Source organism: Gymnogyps californianus, chromosome 11 (assembly GCF_018139145.2).
Source record: "Gymnogyps californianus isolate 813 chromosome 11, ASM1813914v2, whole genome shotgun sequence".
Classification (NCBI taxonomy): Eukaryota; Metazoa; Chordata; class Aves; order Accipitriformes; family Cathartidae; genus Gymnogyps; species Gymnogyps californianus.
Genome location: NC_059481.1, coordinates 4,194,021 through 4,214,102, shown reverse-complemented (window position 1 = coordinate 4,214,102; position 20,082 = coordinate 4,194,021). Strand labels below are relative to the sequence as shown.

The window sequence follows — 20,082 nt, the reverse complement described above, 5'->3', positions numbered from 1 at the left end:
GCAGTGCCTGGTGCTGAAGGGTGTAACTTTATGATCATTCTTGCCAACTGTTTCACTAAATCCCCCAAATTTCTTTCTTGTGGATGTATGGAATGTGTTCCCTGCTGCCATCCCTCTCTGAAGGCATGGAGCTCTGGGCTCTCTGCAGCTGGGATGTGCCCAACAGCGGTGCCCTGCACTCAGCCCTCCTCGCTCTCTTCCCTCCCAATGTGAGAAATGCACATAGTGGCACTTGCCAAATTAAGCATTCTCCTGCAGTGAGTGAGGAGAGCAAGCGATCTGGCTCTCCAGAGCATGTGTGAGCAGATGGCAGGTGAGCTCTACCTTCCTGAGAGGGAAAACACTTGTTCCCGGAGGTTTAGGGGTGAAAGCTCGGCCAGCGGTGCCTTGGGCTTGCGAAAAATCCTGACGTAAGAAAGCTGGACTGTGCCTCCCCCCTCAGTTTCCAGCAGTGTTTAGGAAAGAAGGGAACAGATGCCATCCATTTAAAACAAGCATGTCAGTAACAACCACAGCCTGAACCAAACCAGATGTCATCTCTATGGCTGTTAAGCCTGATATTTCACAGACTGCTGTAAGCACTGGACAGCGTAGCTTGAGGTTCCCCAGTCACTTGTTGTACTTCCTGAAATGCAGACCTCACACTCACAACTCAGAATCCAGTTAATCTGCCGTCAGCACAAAATAGTCCTTCTTCTTCCTGACATCTCTGGGAAAAGACTTTGCATACACTTAGACCCTGCTGGGTAACTAGAAAAGGCAATTTTTCAAGCTCCCTAATGATACAGGAAGACCAACGGTACTGCAACCTGAAAATAGGTGCCTGTTTTCAGAATAGTAAAAGTTCGCCATCCTATTCTTTTATTATATGATCTATTTGGAAGTAAGCATGTGTACTCTACTAAATTTCCCTTTTGGTACTAACAAACTCTTCACAGCAAGGTTGTTCTCCCAAACCCAATTTGGGCAGGATCCCATATATTAGCACTAGCACTTCTCTCACAAGTAAAAATCATCTTAAACACCTCTTTTCTTCATCTGGAGAAGTAAAATGTACTGAGCCCCAGAAATAAGTTTTGAAAAGCAGCTTCCATGATACTTGAGCCTCTCCTTATACCCAGCCTGAACTTCAGAACAGTTCATGTGCTATCTCTAGATATTTAGATATTTACAAGACAGCATTATCATCTGATTTACTGAGAGCCTGCTGAATGCTTAGGAGGGACTTTTAGAGGGGTTTTAGGGGACTTTTAGCTGCTGTCTAAACGGCAGCTCTTGTAAGAGATTAAAACAAACTTTTTGACTTCCTGAGTGCCAGCATTTTAGAGGAAAAATTATCACAGCAACTTGAATTGCTATCAGTGAATCAGGTAATAAACATTAGTCTGAGGTAATTAATACCCCAGGGGAGGAGAAATCTAGGGAGTGTTATTTCTCAACGGAGCCCTAGCATGGGTAAGGAACTTGACTTTCAGTGTCTTTTGTGACACTGGCTCACGCAGCACAGACTCGTTGCCATACAGCTAGTGTTAGGAATAAATGCTTTCTCCTCTGGCAGTTATTAATCTACTTATTTTGATATGAGGGATTTTGTGTAGTGATTACAAGCAATATACAATCAAAAGTGAAGCTTAAATTCATATTCTTGAAGATTACATGGTGGCACTGACAATACTGTATTAAAAAAAAAAATTACAAAAGCAAAGATTGTATCTCAAACCATGTGGTATCAAAACTAAATATTCAGTCATGTTCTTACTGAAATATCCAATGTGCCATGTTCTTAGTTTACAGCTCACCTAATTGCTGTGGCTTTGCTGCTGTGGCACAAGACACAGGGGAATGTGACTATTTGATTTTTTTCTTGCAAATTGTCCAACATGAATTTTACAAACCCTTTTTTCAGTTTGTTACTGAAAATATGCCAATGTCAAAACGTCTCTGTGATCTTTTTAATTAGCTGCTCCAACTCGCTCCAACGTTGACATAGTCTATGCATAGATTAGTATGTGTCTTACCAACCTCTGTAAACTCACTTGCGGATCTTAGACTCGATTGATTGGACTGACCTAAATTTAAGTAAATATTCTACAGAGGTTTCCCAAGTTTTCATTCTAAATCTCCTAAACTCACTCATGGGGAAAAAAACCCTTCAGTTGCTGTGTTATTTTTTTCATCTATAGCTAAGGATGAAAATTAAGTTTTACTCTCCTCCTCCAAAGATCTCTCACTGCCTTAGGAGAACTGTGTAAGATTTACTGCATTCGAGCTCTAAATACAACAGTCATATGGAAGTCTGTGTGTAGCCAGGATTAGAAGCAATTTGATTCAAAGGCCTGTAATTCAAACTGTTGGACCAACCTGCTTCTCCTGGAGAGGAATGTATGGTGTGGGTGCTGTCTGGTTGTTCCTGCTATTGTCTTTCACCCATCTTTATAGAAAAAGGGAGGAAGGAAAAAGAAAGGCACAACTAGAAAAGTGTCTTGCCTTACATTGGGTTCTCTCTTTCTGTCTTGGTATGGTCTCTCTTTTATATTATACTGCTGTGGAACACAGACCTGAGAGCATTATTTAGCTCAGCTTTTTCCACAACAAAACTGCTTTCTCTGTTTGAAGGCTGAAATATGGTGAACAACAATACTGAAATTCTCTCTATGTTGTGACTGCCTTTCGCAGATATGCACAAAGTAATTCCTTCTATTCACATTCTCTTCTTCACTGAGACACTCCCATTTAGCCTGCTTCTGTCCGCTCTAATTACAAACCAGCAATACCTATCTCCGTTTTTTTTCTGGATAAGCTCTCCCTTGAATGTTACTTATTTCAGGATGTTGGATCCCAGCTGGGAAATGGAGAAAACATTCTGGAAACTGCAAAACCTTCTTTCTTCCTAGATGGTTACACAACACCTTAAAGGATTCCATGATTCTAAAAGAATCACGCATAAAAAACCTACTATGCAGAACACTGTGGTAGCCCTGCTGCTAATAAGCAAAGAAAAAGAAAATTTTTAGTGTAAATTAAAAGCCAAACATCAAATGGCCAAACATTGTGTTAAAACCAAATATATATGGGATTTGCTTTCCAGAAATCTGTCTGATATGGAAAAAGGGCACAAAACCCTAAACATTTGGTGCTAAAGGATTCAGCATGTGAACAAGAAATACTTCATACTCCCTAAAATTCCTCTCCTTGGATGTACCTGACCCACCAAAGTCAGCCTTCAGCCAACGGTGGAAGGTAACCAGAAGTCATTTTGTCACTGGCATCCTCTGGACTCAGCCCCGTGAGACTAGAGGTTTCTTTCACAAAGGAAAACAAGCGGGTCAGTGATGGTGCAGAACGTGCCTGGAGATGCATCCGATCTGAATTTGTCAAGAGACAAAGTCGCCATCATTTGTCTGCCAACACTTCATCTGCTCGTCACTGCACCTCCCAGCACTGACCCCAGAAACTCCTGCCAAAGTCCTCTGGGAGCAAACACGTGGCCAGCACGTGTGAGGCAGCTGCGTGCGCTGGGGAGCAGAGGGTAAAACTGCCCTTTGCACCAAGATATTAGGCTGCAGCCCTCACTGTTTGTCTGAGCTTTGTCAGGAAAAATGACTGCGCTGATCCAACACGGGTAAAAGCTATAAACAAGATGCTACACACAAATAATCTGTTCAAAGAAACAGACAGCTTTTGGCATCCTGAACATGCTTTATGCAACTGAATTGAGGGAGCTCCTCTAGACATGTCTCGGCCACATTCTCCACCACCTTCCTTCCCACCGACCTAGTTCCTTCTGCCTGCGGTCTCTGAAAGATATGCCAGACATCACTGCAATCTAGAACAGGTAAAAAGATGCCAGAATTATGGTTGCTCATGCAGTTTTGAGTATAACTTTTGCAATCAGTGTGTCAAGTCATTCTGTCACAGTTCAGGAAGGCAATGGCAGTTTAGGTCAAAACAGATGCAGGCAAAAGGGAAAATGGATCAATTAGAGGCCGAGTCACAGACATTTTTTTGGTAATCCTCTTGGCTGCCTGAGCCTGGTGATGAGTTCTGGCTGCGTTAGTGTCTAAACCCTAGATATTATCTATGTCTTATAGGCTGGAGAAACTAGTATTACTTGACTTGGTCACCACTGTGAGTGTGACCTCATGTACCGCCACCGTTGCACTGAAGATCAAGACAAAAATAAAATTCCATCATCCAGCTATGAAAAAGGATCATCATTTGAAAGCAAGAAAAGAAGAAAAATATGAAAGGAAAAAAACCTTCCAAAGAAATCTAGCATCAGAAACTAAGACCAAAGTAAGGTTAAGCCCGGCTGTGTGACAGAATGACAACACGTCTTTCCACTCTTTCCAGTGCAGCCTGTTGGTGACGTTAATGCTCTGCATCAGCAATCGGTTCATGGGGGTTTTTAATGCTCTGCCCTGGGAAGGGTTTGCTAGTACTTGTTTATTTCCTCAAAGGCCATCCTATGCCATCTTAGCAGCGGAAGGCAAGAACATGATGAATTGCAGCAAAGAGCAATGTAACATGAGTTCTGGAGCGCTGCTGCAGTGCTCCCGTGTCTGCAGGGCACACTGGTAAACGCTGCAGGAAACGGGTATCCTTAATTCAGTTTCAGCCTAACGATGTTCTCTTGTGAAAAGCATTACAGCCTTGGTACAGCGCTTTACTTCAATCCACTGCAAGCCTCCAACACCTCCGGAAGAGCCCCTCAGCCAGGGCTGCAGCCTGCTCCAGCTCGGGCGGCCACTTGCTGCTGGTGGGAGGGACGGGGTTGTGGGGCTAGGGAACAGGCCACGAGCACCGCAGGCCCGGCTTGCGCCAGCGCGGGCTGCTGTGACACCCCTCGGCAGCTGACGTGAGGCACCATCACCCGGGCCTCACCGGGCCCCTACAAGCCCACGTGCCGCGGGGCCGAGCCCAGGGGCTGCGGAGAGGCGCCCCGGCCCCACAGACACCAGCCTCGGCTCGGCGGGCGGCGGGCGGGCAAGTCCCGCGGGCACGGGAAGGCCCCGCCGGCGGCCGCTGCCCGACAGACCGTTAAGCCGGGGCGGACCGACTGAAGCCGAGCCCCGCCCCGCCGCGCTAGCCGCAGCCACATCACGTGGGGCCGCACGTCGCCGGGGCGGCAGCCAATAGGCGGTGCCCGCAGGCGCCCCTAGCTCGAAGCGCTTTCCCGGAGGGCAGCTCCGCCCCCGCTGCCTTCGTCATCGGCCTCACAAGTATCGCGAGAGCAGGCGGCTTCCCTCACCTGGCTACTTCCGCCCTCTCCGCAAAGCCTCGCGAGATCTCGTGTCCGTTTCCCCGCCGCGCTACGGCGGGTCTCGCGAGCGGCGGGAGACGGAGGCGGGGCGGCCCCAGCTCTCGCGAGACTGCGCCCAGCGCCCCGCCTCCGCGGGGCGCTGGGCGCAGTCTCGCGAGAGCTGGGGCCGCCCCGCCCGGGCCAGCTCCCCCTGGCCCCCCGCTCCCCCCCCCGCAGAGCTAATATGGTCGCCAGCGATGGACTCTGTCAGGCCAGGTCAGTGGGAGCGGGCCCGCCGCCGTCACCGCCGCCCGCGCGGCTGCCTCCAGGGACCGCCGCTACCCCACCGGCGGGACCCCCGCGGCCTGGGCCATCGCCGGCCGGCCGGCGGCGGCGGAGCGGGGCCGGTCCGTCCCGACCCGAGCGCGGCTCCCGGCGATGTGAGGTGGTTCACGTCTCCTGCTCCGCTGTTCCTTCCCCCCCGGCGCTGTTGCGCGACCGCCGGCGGCCCTTTGTGCGGGAGCGCTGCCCCGGGCCTGCGGCGGGCAGGAGCGGGCGGCTTTCCCCCCCCCCGCCCCGCTCTGGGGCACCCGCCGCCCCCCGCCCGGGCCCGTTACCGCCCCCGGAGGCGCTTTGTTCTCGGCGGCGGCGGGGCCGGCTTCGGGGCCCGCCCGCTCGTCGTCGGCTGCCCGGGGCGTCTGGCCGCGGCTGTAAGCCCGTCCCGCCGGGCCTCCCGTTATTCCTGACGACCATTTTTGTCCCTCTTTCGGTTCCCTCTGCCGCAAACGCTGCGGCGAGCGAGGGATGTCGTGCCCATAAAGGTGCCTGCTCGTACGGCTGAGGCCTGAACGGTATTCGGCTTAATTGGGGGGGGACATGTTAATTGTTTGGGTGGTCAAGTGACGCAGTTTTTCTTAGCTGTTGATGATGTAGCATTTGCTTTGCAATGGAAGTGTCACTGTAGTGTATTAAGATCAAAGCAAACAAAGGGTAAGTGTTCTGCTGCAGACCCGACGTTTGGTGTTTTACAGGAGCAGCTCGGTGATGTCAGAACTAACACCATTTTCCCCACTGTTTGTAATCTAGATTTTATTTCCTTGAACTTTTACTATATGAAGTTCTTCAGGCCTGAGGGAGTATATCATTGGCACTGTCCCTTTAGTTTACTAGCAATTGAATTAATTTTTTTTTGTCAACCACTGCTTCTTTTCTTAAGAAGTTATTTATTCTCTCCATCTAATAGCTGTTATGAGGTTTATTTTTGTCTTTTGTTTGCTTGTCATTAGCCTGGCACGTAATGCTTTATGTTTTCTACTATATTAAAACCTGTATGTCTTATCTGAGTTGGTGAGGTGCATTTATCCTGTTTTGTAGATGGTAAACTGAGACAATAAAGGTCAAACGTATTCAGGCGTGTGACTATGCTGATTGCTTGCATGACCTGTATATATCTAGTATTACAGATACTTCAAAAATTCATCTTAGTCACACATCTACATCATTAGGTGTGTCAATCCATTTAGAAGCCTTTCCATATTACGATTTACTTAAAGTCCTAGAGGAACCTTATTTTTGGTAAAATTAGAAATAAAAAGCTGTTCTTACGAGTCCTCTATCAGTGCTCAGACCTTCCATTCTTATATGGCTGTAACTTTTCTTGGTTTTTTCCCCCCCAGGAAGCCCTTACCAGCCCGTAATTGAAGCATTAGGAAACTATCCACAAAAGAAGTTCTACAATGTCTCAAAGCTTGGAGGCGCCAAGTATGGTAATGATACTTTTTAGTTGTTTGTAATTAGGATGGTACCAGCAGTAAACACGCACCACTTACTGCTGTAAAATGTTAGGAGACACAGTTGTCAACATGTGAATTCTTTATAGGTGTATTTGAAAGCTTATAGTTTTCCAATCTGTTATTGCTTTATGAAGTTGGTAGGGGGTAATACTTCATGTAGCTTTTTTTTTTTGGTAAGGGAGAAAGTATAGGTGTTGCTGGAGCTTTTGGCAATACTCCAAATCAGAATAATTTCTCTTTTGGAAAAAATCAAGTGACAGAGAACTCCTATGTAGTACTTCAAAAATAAATATAGTTTTTACTATAATTTTGTACTGCTTCTTGGTGTTCTAGTTTCACCTTACCGGCAACTTCAGATAGTGGGTAACTGTCCGTTTACTAGAACATAGCTTCCACTGCTGTTGCTGCAGAAAGATGAGGTTTTGTGGTGTTCATACAATTGCTTAATCTCAGCATGTCGTTAGTATGTAATATAACGCTAAGTGGTATGTGCCAAAAAGACTTTATTGAGTCTCTGTGTCTGGGTGACTTTTAAAAAATAAAAAGTATGTGCACATGTGATGAGGGAGGGGAATGCATGCAGATGGAGAGAGCTATAGATTGGTGACAGCTGGAATAGGCTTCACTCTTGCAAATAATCAAGACATACTTTCATTATTCTCTTCCTTTGCTTTCATGTTAAACTCCTAAAATACTTACCTGAGGTACATATTAAAGGTATTTGGGATTTTTTTTTTCAGTTTTGCAAGGTCTGAGTTACACTCCTGTATTCGCAGAATTCATGATGTGTTTCTTAACTAAAAAATTACCAGTGGATATTTCACTTTAAACCCATATTTGACAGCAGTAATTACTTCCCTGTTGTTTGAAGGGAAGAGAGAGGGGAGCTAGTGCACAGTGGTTGCTGAAACTTGGTGCAACAGCTGTGTGCTCTTGCAGATTTCTACTACTTGTAATAACGAAGTTCATCTTTCAGATAAGCACATAAGAAGGAGGTGGAATGCTTCTGTTTGTGGCTTTGTCCAGCCTCTTGCTGGGACTAGAGCTAACCTGGAGAGTCTTTCTCGATTGAGCTCCGCAAATCTGCGAGGATGGAGATTCCACCGTGTCTCTTGATCCTGTGCTTAACCACCTTCCCTGTGAACTTCTTTTTCCTTGTATCCACTCACCGTGTCCCTTTCCGCACCTTGTGACTTTTTTTTTGTCCTTTCACTGTGCACTTCTGAGAAGTCAGGCCTCACCTTCTCTGCAGTTCCTATTAGGTTGTGGACGACTACAGTTAGCTCCCTTAGCTTTCTCTTCTCAGCGTGAGCAAACCCAGGTCTCCCAGCTGGTCCTGTGTGTCAGGTACAGCAGCCCCATAACCATCTTAGAAGGCGCTTTGCTGGACGTGACCTCATTTCTTGAGATCTCCTGTATCCTGGGAAGCCCAAAACTACTCACAATATTGCAGATGGGAGCTAGCTAGTGCCTAATAGAGAGGAGTAGGCGCTTCTCCACAGCTGGTGGCTGCTAAGCAGCCCGTTGAACAGTTAGATTTATCACTGTAAGGATGCACTGCCTATTATTTGTAATCCAAGAGAAGGCAAAACAATTTTCTTCCGGTAACTTGGCTTTTAAATAAAGTGAGTGGTGGCATTACAGCTGATTAGACATGTTTTTGATGACATTCTTACATTATTTTGAGTGACTTGTCTAATTAGAAAACAGTGGATAATATCTGAGAGACACACATGATGAGAACAGAGTCAGCAAATCCTATATTAATAGTTTGTGGACAAACCTCTGGATTAGGTTGAGACCACCAAATCTAACTTTTTTATTAAAGCCTGAACTTAATTGTTTCACCCTCTTCTTCCAACTAACTTTTTTTATATTTCTCACTGTTCTCATAAAGTCATTTATCTGCTTGAATGGTGCTGAAAATAATGGGATTTGGGGAGAAATGTGAATTAATCTTGATTTTTTTGTTTGTTTGTTTGCAGTGAATAGTGACATCTGCTGCTTTTTTCTCCTCCCACTTTTTTCATTCTCATGTCAAGTTCCCTAAATATTTTGTGCCAGAAAGCTGCTTCTAGTCAATACTTTAATTCAGATCAGTAACAAACTAACTGAAGTTGTATTTAGTGAAATGTCATTCTTCTTTATATTTTATGAAATGTGTTTAATTTTAGGGCACGTGGCAGAATAGTTTCTGGTCTTCAAATCATTGTTTTTAAAAAAAAAAGTATTCTGACATTGGATGTTTTTGGCTAGATAGCTCAAGTAAAAAAGTGGTGACATTTGCAGTTAAAAAAATAGTTTTGAATATCTTAATTGTTGTTGCTTTTCACCCACTCTGATAAGTAATCCCACCTCTAGATTCCTTGCATCTCTCGCCTGCCAGCATAGCATACCTTCTTAAATGTCACTGTCTTAACAGAGTGCAGTCAAGCCATTGGTATCTTCCATTCGAATCCCATATGATAACTCATCTTCTGCAACATATACATTGTGCAACTCACTGTTCCATATTGTGTAACGAAGATCAAACCCAAAGGCAACTGGAAAAGCAGGCTCCTGTAGCTCTCATCCTTCCAATCCCTAGCAAAGTGGAATTCTTTAGAAATGTGAGGTTGTAATTTTTAAGAAGCTATGTAAGCTGAAGGTGTTGCACTAATTCAGTCAGTTACTTTGCTTTACCCTAGATACTCTGCCTTATTCCATACGAGTGTTGTTTGAATCCAGTATCCGTAACTGTGATGGCTTCCTAGTGAAAGAAACAGATGCTATGAACATCTTAGACTGGAAAACAAAACAGAATAATGTTGAAGTGCCCTTCTGTCCTGCCAGAGTTGTTCTTCAAGACTTTACGTAAGTGTGTGTGTGTGTGTGCACCAAAAACACTGAAATGGTCTGTGTAAACTCGCTGAGTTGTATGTACAATTCTTTGGCTTGAAAATAAATAGCGCCTAGCCTTTTGATGCTGAAGTATCTCTTTTTCTCAATAGAAGCCTGTGCACTGCTGCTGCTATCCAGTAGATTCCTCATGATAATTCCATGGGATGCAAGGACAGGAGTTGTTCCATAGGGTACCCTGCTTTTAGTGCAGGTTGGCGAGGCTGAAGCTGTTGGCCTACAGGGAACGCTTTACAGGATAAGAGCCAAAACACAAGTGGAAGTGGTGACATTTTGGCTGTAGCCAGATGGTTGGCAGTTCATTGAAATATATAGAATTCTTGCTTGAGATAACTGAAGATTAAATATTGCTTACTCCACAAGTATATGTAATCCAACTGAATCCATGAATAATACATAGATTTAAAAAGAAGTCTCTTAGGATATTAACTTTCTTTGTGATTTGAGTATGGCATAGCTAAAAGGGCAGTCCTCCAGCAATTTGCAAATATTAAATTTAAGCTGTTTCGCTGACTCATTAACTATATATTTATCAAGAAGTGAGATAATTAAAAAAAGGAATTGTGATATTAATAATAAAAATGAGGTAACTTCTGCTTAGCAAGCAAAGTCAGGAAGATTTATATAGTGCTGTGTTATATAAACATTGTCCTCCTCAGTTTTGTACTTCGGGTACACTTACCTACGTAATAGCAACAAGGATATTTTTGTAAAATGCTATGAGCTTCAGCAATGGCTGACTCTGTAAGAAGAGTAATAATACATGCTGAGGTGTTACAATGTATAGCACGAGCATTGTTTGCATAGCAAGGTTCTATCGCAAAGGTAATAAGTATCTAAAAATTAGTTCTGTAGTAAAGTACCATCACACTTCAGAAGCATAGCAAGACAAAGGAGAAATAGAATTCTCTTTTTTGAGATGTTCCTATGTTCTTGTTTGGTGTGTTATCTTCAAACATGCTGTTGCTTGTTGTGAATGAGTACCAACTCCATTGACTTTTAAAAATGTTTCAAGCTCTTTAAAGTTTAGAGAATAGAATAGTAGGGGTTTATTATCTGCAATAGAACTTAGGTAGATCTAGACTTAAAAAGAAGCTTGTATATTTTAGTGAGTTAATGTCCCATGTTATACTGGTTTGTTTTTCTGTCTGTTAGTGGAATTCCAGCAATGGTGGATTTTGCTGCCATGAGGGAAGCTGTGAGAAATGCTGGAGGAGACCCTGTGAAAGTCAATCCTGCCTGCCCGACTGATCTCACTGTTGACCATTCTCTGCAGATTGATTTCAGCAAATGGTAACGTACCTCATTTTTTTGATGAACCACATATTCTTGTCTGATACTGACGTATGGATTCACTCTGGTCTTGGTGCTATCCCATCAAATAATTTGTCACGCGTGGATCCATGAAACTAGACCTGATGGTATCTGAAAGAGGTCTGGATAAAAATGGATAAAATACCACTCTTGAAGGAGAGAAAGAATGGTTGTGAGGGGTTACGGATGAAGCTGACTGACAACTGAAATTCTGGGCAAGAGATTGCTGAAATAACTGGATCTGTCATGGTTTCCCGAAAATAATATGTCTTAAGAGAATGAGGCAGAGGGCGTTTGTAATTTTGCTTTGCCTTGTTTTTACTGTTAATGTTAAACAAAACTTTTTTTTAAACGTGACTGCCTTGACACAGCTCCAGAGAAACGGCTTGCAATCCTGCTGGACATATTGAAAGACTGTCATTTCAAGCCGTAGTTTATGACTGATTTTTTTCTATGGGCCTGGATTTTACAACAGATTAAAAAAGGCTGCATATATTTGCAGAGAGAGGAGTGTACTTGTAGGAGTCTGGAAAAGTATTGGGACTGGAAAACTAACAGCGTGGTTTTCCTTTTCTGACAGGCAGTAATGTGACGAAAACAGCCTGGGGCTGCCTTTTGCTAGAAACATAATACTGCAGAAGAGGAAAAACTCACGTTTTATTCAGTGTTTGCTGAAGAAAACAGTAAATAATGCAGCTCCCCTCCACCTTCTCCCCTGCCCCTCCATCATGGAGCCTTTCAGGTTCATGCAGAATTGTGTAAATTGCTCAAGCGCTTTGGGAATTTTAAAAGTTCATGGGGAAAAAGCCTGTGGTCAAATGGACATGGGTGTATGAGTCATTTCTGTAGACCTTCCAAATACATACAGGATTTCAGTGTGGTTAGTATTAGAAGAGCAAGAAGCTACAAATCCTTTGTTGTGTTGCGTATGTGTTGTTTCAGTTCTGTGGTCTGTCCATTCTTGTGTCTGGAGGGACAGCTGATTCAATTGCAATTAGGCTAGCCTAAAATTATCAGAAAGACCAAGTGTTGGCAAGAGGTCTCAACATGCTGCTTTGTAATGATAAATCCGGCTTCTGTAGTTTCACTTTTGGAAAGCTTACAGGATCTCAGCAGCTGCTGGCCTGTGATAAGAAACCCTTTGCTACAGGATGGTTTGTGCTGCTTTTATATAGCCACCATCTCCTGCTGATCAGAGGCTCCTGGACTAAGTTGGGATTTAGACAAGGTATCCGCTGAGGCCATGCAATATCCTGCAATTTGATAACTAAGTATCTTTCTGTGTTTCTAAAGCAGAAGAAAGCAATGGCTTTAATTACAAATCCATGATTTGGTAAATATTGAGAGGTTAAAAAGTCATTCATTTTTTACAACAAGCTTTCTTTGCTCTCATGTGAAGCCTGAATATTGCACAAATAGAGGGGAGCATGCTATATGGACTTTATTTTAAAAAAACACGTACTTTTCCGTCTTCTGACTTGAATAGTGTATAAAGTTTATCTGAGCCTTTGAGAATTTGTATAAAAAGCCTAATTAAATAATAAAGTTACGTTTCTGTCCTTGAGAAAGCTTTGTCTGTAATCATTCCTCTGTGGATTTAACAGAACATGTACAGCACTGTCTTAAAAAAAGAAACATATTCAGCAAGTCCACCACTTGGATGAGGCTCTACCCACACCTCCGAAGTTTAAAACCCTGAGTTTAGCCTTTGCAACATTATTTATAAAGATTTCTGGTCTGTTGTGAACAAATTGAAGGAGTTGTTTATCTGGTGTTAATCTTTCAGATGATCCGGTTCTGTTCGCTTACTTATTACCATACTACATTACTTAACTAAGTGTATCCAGTGACAGTTTATTTTGCAACAGGGTTGTAGTAAGATAACTTTTTTTTTTCAGATAATATTTTATAATCTGTTGAAGGGATTGCAAAAAACAAAGGGAAAAAAAAAAGAGCAAAATTCCTAATGTCTAAATTATTCTTCCATTTCATGTTGCAGTGCAATACAGAATGCTCCGAATCCTGGAGGTGGTGATTCACAGAAGCCGATGGCAAAGCTTTCTCCACTTAAAGCACAGCCTCGGAAGCTACCTTGCAGGGGTCAGACTGGCTGCAAGGGGCCGTGTAGCGCTGGAGATTCGAGTCGCAACTCAGGACAATTTTCTGCGCAGATTGAGAACACACCTATCCTCTGTCCTTTCCATCTTCAGCCGGTGCCTGAGTATGAAAGCTTCCTTTTTTTAATTATTTGTACCCTTCTGTGTTCTTAAGCACTGCCTGTGACAGTTCAGAGATGTGATTTTTTTTTTTTCTCTGAACATCCTTCTGTACTCTTCTTCACGTGTGCCATAGACAGGTTTCAGCATCTAGAAGGTGGTCTGATGTAGCAGATTTGAATTAGTCTACAATAAATTTTTTACAAGAAGGGCTTTACTAAACACAGTGCAGATGGCCAACTGTGTGACTCATGGCTGTGATTTTTAAATTAAATTTTGAGACTTCCCTTGTTTCTTTACAGGGACAACAGAGCATAGGAGTAATCCTCTGTATGTTACAAAGTAAATATCAGTGAGTAAAACAATGAAGCGCTGATAAATTTCTAAAAGTAAACTTTAGTTTTTCTGTGAGAACTTTTCAGAAGTCTCTGGCTCTTAAAGAACAACTAAGAACTAGCCTAGACATCATCCCCTAGCTTCTATGGAATCTCTCAGTCCATCTATCATTGAGTTGAAACTCAATGAATATCCTGCCTCTATGTAATGGCCCAGGGGAACCTCATCGATCTGCCTTCTCCAGATTTTCAATATTATTGACAGATCATTGCATACCATTCCATCTATGACAATTACATGTAATCATCCTCCTCTTTCAGCTGCCACCTCTCTTGCCTGATAGACTGTTCAGATCCCTATCTGCCTGTGCCGGGCAGGTGTAGAATTTAAAAGCTGACCAAATCAGTATCCCACAGTGATATGATGCTGATTGTCATGGTAACTTATAGATACACAAATATTCCTGCTCAGTACAGGTGTAGGAATGCAGAATTAGTGATGTTCTCAGCAATATTGATGTTTCTGACAGCAAAACGCAGTGGTATTTATTAAGCTGCAGTGTGAGTGATGACTACCCCTTGGGGCTTTGCAAAGCAGTATAGCCGCTAACCTTCTGACACTGCAGAGAAGAAAGGGAAGGGTCGTGATGTAAAGTACATCTCTAGAATATTGAGGACTTCCTTCCTGGTACAAAGCAAGCATGTTCCCTTCCTTGTCCACCTTCTCAAAGTAGAGGTTATTCCTCTTAAATTATGGATTACTCCTTCGTAATGAGGATCAGTATCTTGATAAATAACACCTATTAAGAAAAGGTGGTTTGTTTTGTAAGACTGTACTGATGAGTACTTGTGCAGAAAAAATTGTGGCTTGGAGGCAAAAAATACAGAAATGGAGGATAGTTAACAATTGCCCTGATGTTCTACTCAGTTGCTAAAGGGCCAGTACTGAACATGGAGAGTGTTTTTACGTGAACTAGTGAACATCTTCGTTCTTTACTGTATGGAATTTTGAGGTGTGCAACCTGTAAGACTACTGATGAGGGGAAAAAAAAGCTTCTGTGTATTGTAGTACATGCTTGGAATAGATCTCTTAAAATGAGTTTGAGATCAAATGCTTTAGGCAAACTATACCTAGAATAAATGTTCTCAAGCACAGCACAGATGAAATCACTTATTTTTCACTGTTTACAGAAAGCTTGCTGCAAGGAAGGAATTATCTTTGTTCTAATAAACCGCTTCAAATTGTGCTGCAGGCTTAAATGAGTCTTTCGTCAAACAAGCAAAAATAACAACTTGTTCTTCCGTAATTTGAAATAGATTGTGACAGTGCTCGTAAACTTGATATCTTCCTAGGCCAGAGACAGTGTTGAAAAATCAAGAGATGGAATTTGGCAGAAATAGAGAGAGGCTTCAATTTTTTAAGGTATGTCTCTCTACCTGTGGGCTTTGTATTGTGTTGTGGTTTGGTTGTTTTAAGAGCTTGCTCCATTCGTCTGCCAGTGTTCAGGTTTAGATGATAAATTAAATGTAATCATTTGGAAACGTCAGACTCTCAAATCTGAATTTAATATGGGAACAGAAAATTGGCTAATAACGTGGTTTGTGACTTTGAATCTAACAATTGTTAGGCAGCGGAAGTTCTAAATCTAGGTGTCACTTAAAGGGGAGATAATTTTTTGTAATTCTAACTTGAAAAAGTTTACACTTTGATTTGGTTCTTGTCAGTGTGAAGGTAGTGGACAAAGTAGGTATTTATGAAGCATTAGTCTTTTTAATGCTTTTTAATGAGCTCAGTGCCTTAGGTCACAGTGAGTTTCTGGATAAAAGGTTCACTTACCCATACTTCTGTTGCAAATCTTACTGGAAGTGGAAGTGTTGAGCAGAGGCCAGTGCTGAGACATTGCTGCTCTCAAACTAGGCAGCAGTGCTAGTAAACTTGTTTTTAATGGAAGTCTTGTGTGGTGAACATCGGCTTCTTTGTCGCTAGCCAGGGATCTGCGACATTGGTATTTGATCCTCATCCGCTAATGTAACATGGTTTAGGAATCCAGTGCAATGATGTAAAAATCTTTTCGTATGGGTAGACAAGGAGGTTTCTTTCTGAAAGTTGCAAATTAGCTTTTACATTATGAAAGAGGGAAACTGCCAAGCTGAATCTTGTTACAAGTTTCCGTGTCAGCTTTTTTCAATCTAGCATCCTGAGTTTGCATGTAGCAAGACGCTTTTCTAAATGGCATCTTCAGTCTCATCCAGGAGTGTAAAACCTAAATGAAATTCTGCTATAAATACAAGTGCTTAGGTTCTGTTGTCTCAATACTAGTCTTAGCTGTGCTTGAAATCAGTTGTGTGAACTGGGAGGTACGAGATTTATGCTGCCCTGCTTTTGAAAGGTAGGTATGAATTATTGATTCCACCTTCAACAGGAATTGAATGAATGGCTTTGTTGATGATTAAGAATGTATAGAATCCAAGGGGATCACGTACCTCTGTTTGACAAATGAGCAAAAGCCACTTGCGTAAATAGCAAGTACTGTTTTATTGTGTACTAGTTTTGTCTTTTTAGTTATGTTCTAAGAATTGAATATACCTTTGAAAAAATGCAACTCTCTTTTTCTCATTTTGGAAAAATTACAGTGGAGTTCAAAGGTTTTCAAGAATATTTCCATAATTCCACCTGAGACTGGAATGGCGCACCAAGTTAACTTGGAATATTTGTCAAGAGTTGTTTTTGAAGTTAAAGATTTCCTATATCCAGATAGCGTGGTTGGCACAGATTCTCATACAACCATGGTAAATGGCTTGGGTATCTTGGGCTGGGGTAAGTATGCTAAGAAGAACCTGATAGCACTTTGAAAGGCATTCTAAAGCATTACTGAGAAATACTTTCTTCCCACTGGATATTTCTATCTCAAGCATAACAAACTCTGTCTTGAATTATTCTTCAGAATGTTTTTTGTCTAAAAGTAATCTCAGCTAACGCTTCCTTCCATTGAGAAACTGCTATTTGTAATTTAAAGAGAAAATAGCCAAAACCCAATTGATATTCAAATAAGTGCTGTTTGTACATGCAGTATAAAATTTGTATGAAGGTGTGTTTTCTCTTGGGAAGTTAATTTTAGATATAAAATATTTTCTGGTTGACTGTGAAGTCTAACTTCAGCCGTAGTCTTGCTTGATTTTATTTTCATGTACAAATACTTAACAGAGAATTTCTGTATTTCTTGCTGTAGCCTTTAGGCTTAATAGGAAGGGTTTTATTACATTTTAGGACCTCAGCATACTTAGTTACTTACTGATGAAAAGCAACCTAATATTCTCCTTCCAGGTGTTGGGGGGATTGAAACAGAAGCAGTGATGCTGGGGATGCCAGTTACTCTCACTTTGCCTGAGGTGGTTGGGTGTGAACTGACAGGCACAGCCAGCTCACTTGCTACATCCATAGATATTGTCCTAAGCATTACAAAGGTAAGAGTTCGATGCCTTTTCAGACAAAGCAAAGTTTGTTGCAAGTTCTACCAGTGGTGTCTGAGAACGGATTTAAATGCTGGGAGTATTTTTAGTATACCTGTAATCATGGCAGTGCAGAAAGATACAAATAATCTCTAACCATTTTTATTTCATAGTCCTCCAAAGTACTGGGTTTTTTTTCTTTTCCCTCTATAGTGGTTTATTTACAGGCCCTCTTTCACTAAAAAATAATTAAAAAAAGAAAGTGCGCGTGCAGGGTTGGGGGCAGGAGAGAGGAGCCCTGTTTTCCGTTTTCCTCCTGCTGACAGCATGTAGGCTTCTTCTCTAGCTCAGAAACTTTTTCTGGATGCCCTTTTTGTTCTAAAATACTCCCGCAGGACACAAGACCTATCTATGGTTGTAAGCTGGTATAACTCAAGAATCTTCTCTGAAGACAGGGTTTTGCCAGGGTGGCACAAGCCATCACTGCTCTAGTAGGTGAAGAGCTAGCATCAAAGCACTGAACAGCTGTGCTTGCTTTGAAAATACATTCTTCTTTCTGGCACGGTGCCTTAAGAAGTGCGTATCTGTTCTCAGCTAGGAAATCTGAAGAACTCAGTTGCAGGTCAAGGTGTGTTTTATCACGCCAACTTCCAGCATAGATTTTTAGAATCCAGTATGTTAACGGGGCTTGGGTTTTTTTGCAAACGTGGGCCTTGAGGTTTCAGCTATTTCTTCTAAAGGTTCATAACTTGCTAATTGCGAATTGTTGCAACAAACATAGCTTGCATTGTACCTCTTCACATAACAAATGTTGTTGTGTGTTCTTTTAAACAGCATCTTAGGCAAGCTGATGTCGCTGGAAAATTTGTTGAGTTTTTTGGGAGTGGAGTTTCCCAGCTGTCTGTAGCAGACCGAACCACAATAGCAAATATGTGTCCTGAATATGGTGCTATGCTGAGCTTTTTCCCTGTTGATAATGTGACATTGAAGCACTTAAAGCATACAGGTAAAGATGAAATGAAAATAGTGATTCATTGTAATAGTGTTTTAGATATGTGGCAATAGTTTGTTTGCCTAAAACTCCGTAGTTCTTAAACAGTGATTTTCTGCAGAGTTCTGACATGGATTTAATGTATAAAATTCTGCTGTACAGTAACAGGCTGTGTCATGGGATATACTCGGCTACAACTTTTATCTTGTAGAATCTCATGTGTCTGAGTAATACCTACCACAAAAATAGTACCATACATATTTACTGTTGGCTAGTTTTGTGGGACACTTAGTATGTGGCATTTGGGTCTGAGTTATTTACCTGCTTTATTAGCACGGACGTTGTCTTGTGGCCTATTTTTGTCTCCACGTATCCCATGTATTTAAATGAGGCTGTAGTTTTTGTATGCACAACACTGGCATGTGGATAGCTGACCTGCACTTGAGGTTTGTGTCCAGTCTGGTTCGTTTGTCTAATACCTGATTTACTCCCATCATGTTGTTTTTCAACATCCAGAGTCCTTGTTTTTGAAAGCATATGTAAAGCTTTAAAAGAAAAGTATTAAGAAAATTCTCCCTTATATTTTGAAAAGTGTGTGGAATATAAGTCGTCTTGATATGAAATTAATCCCTTAACCACCTGTAGATTCCCTACAAAGTCAAAATCTAAAATGATTACTAGAAATAAGTCAAACTGCAAAACCAATCACAACACGTTTCTGATTTTTTTCACAATGATTTTTTTCCTTCGAAGAGCACTCTTTCACTGACATTTCAAGCTAAGCTAGAAGGATGTCAATTCTTTATCAAGCTACTGCAAACAGAGAAAGCCACAGGGTAACAGATATCAAAAAAAAGCTCATTCACATTAGTAAGCCTTTCTGAAACTGAAATCTTTAAATTTCACTTTTAAATACAAGTTAAACATTTTTAATTTAATAGCAAACATGTTTTGTCTCGTCAGTGCAGAGCAAATGAAACATTTTCTAACAGTAGCCAGTAATACTGGCTATTATCAACTAAGCGCATGATCTGTATTAAACAAGTAAATCTTAATAGAGAAAAGCTTTATGAACTTCAGGGACAAATCTGTAAATTTAGTTAGAGTTACAACTGCTAGAGTTGGAACAGCTTATTTTGTTCCTTGCTAAAAGAAGGAAAGTTAAGCTAATTAAAAAAAAAAAAATTAAAAAAGTATTTTAATTTGTGTGTCATTCCTGAATAGCTCCTGGAGGTTGGGGTATGGAAGTGGTGTGCCTTGAAAAAAAGTACTTTGGATGATATGCTTAAAACAGTCTTAATTTCTGAGAATTGTGTGGTTTTGTTTATTTTTTTAATGTGACTTTTCTCATGTTTGAAATAACCTTCCTAAGGTTTTGATAAGGCCAAGCTTGAGGTCATGGAAGCATATCTTAAAGCTGTGAAGTTATTTAGGAATGATGACAGTTCTTCCAGGGAACCTGAGTATTCCCAGGTATGCTTGAAATGACTTGTTTCTGTGTGTTTGCTCATAATAAATAACTACTGCTGATTTAACAATTTTGTCTCCCGCTGTAATTTTCATTGCTTTAATATAAGTTGCATTTATTAACTCACAATTTTGAGAAGCAGAGTATGTTTGCAAAATATAGAGGGGGTGGGGGAAAGAAGGGCTGTACAATAGCATTCGTGGCAACTAACAGATACTGAATTCCTGTCACTCCTGCGTGACCAGGTAAGTCTTACGGATGGTAGAAAAGTTAGGGGTAGTGCTGAAACACTTTGAAGAAGCTGAATAGCCTTTTACAGTGGGCAGTCTTGAAAGTGGAAGCCTGGAGTTTTAATGTCTCAGAACATTCAAATTT

At 41.8% G+C, this 20,082-nt stretch overlaps 1 protein-coding gene across 1 annotated transcript in view; it reads left to right on the top strand.

The window, feature by feature from the left end:
- The first annotated feature begins 5,475 nt into the window (after positions 1–5,475).
- Positions 5,476–20,082, top strand: part of IREB2 (iron responsive element binding protein 2) — a 26,049-nt gene continuing 11,442 nt past the window's right edge. Inside the window, exons 1-10 of the mRNA XM_050903457.1 lie at positions 5,476–5,518; positions 6,919–7,008; positions 9,723–9,888; positions 11,089–11,226; positions 13,247–13,468; positions 15,152–15,221; positions 16,433–16,616; positions 17,124–17,263; positions 18,083–18,254; positions 19,612–19,712. Of these exons, the coding sequence (XP_050759414.1) occupies positions 5,500–5,518; positions 6,919–7,008; positions 9,723–9,888; positions 11,089–11,226; positions 13,247–13,468; positions 15,152–15,221; positions 16,433–16,616; positions 17,124–17,263; positions 18,083–18,254; positions 19,612–19,712 (1,302 nt within the window). The 5' untranslated portion in view covers positions 5,476–5,499. The remainder of the gene's footprint in view (positions 5,519–6,918; positions 7,009–9,722; positions 9,889–11,088; positions 11,227–13,246; positions 13,469–15,151; positions 15,222–16,432; positions 16,617–17,123; positions 17,264–18,082; positions 18,255–19,611; positions 19,713–20,082) is intronic.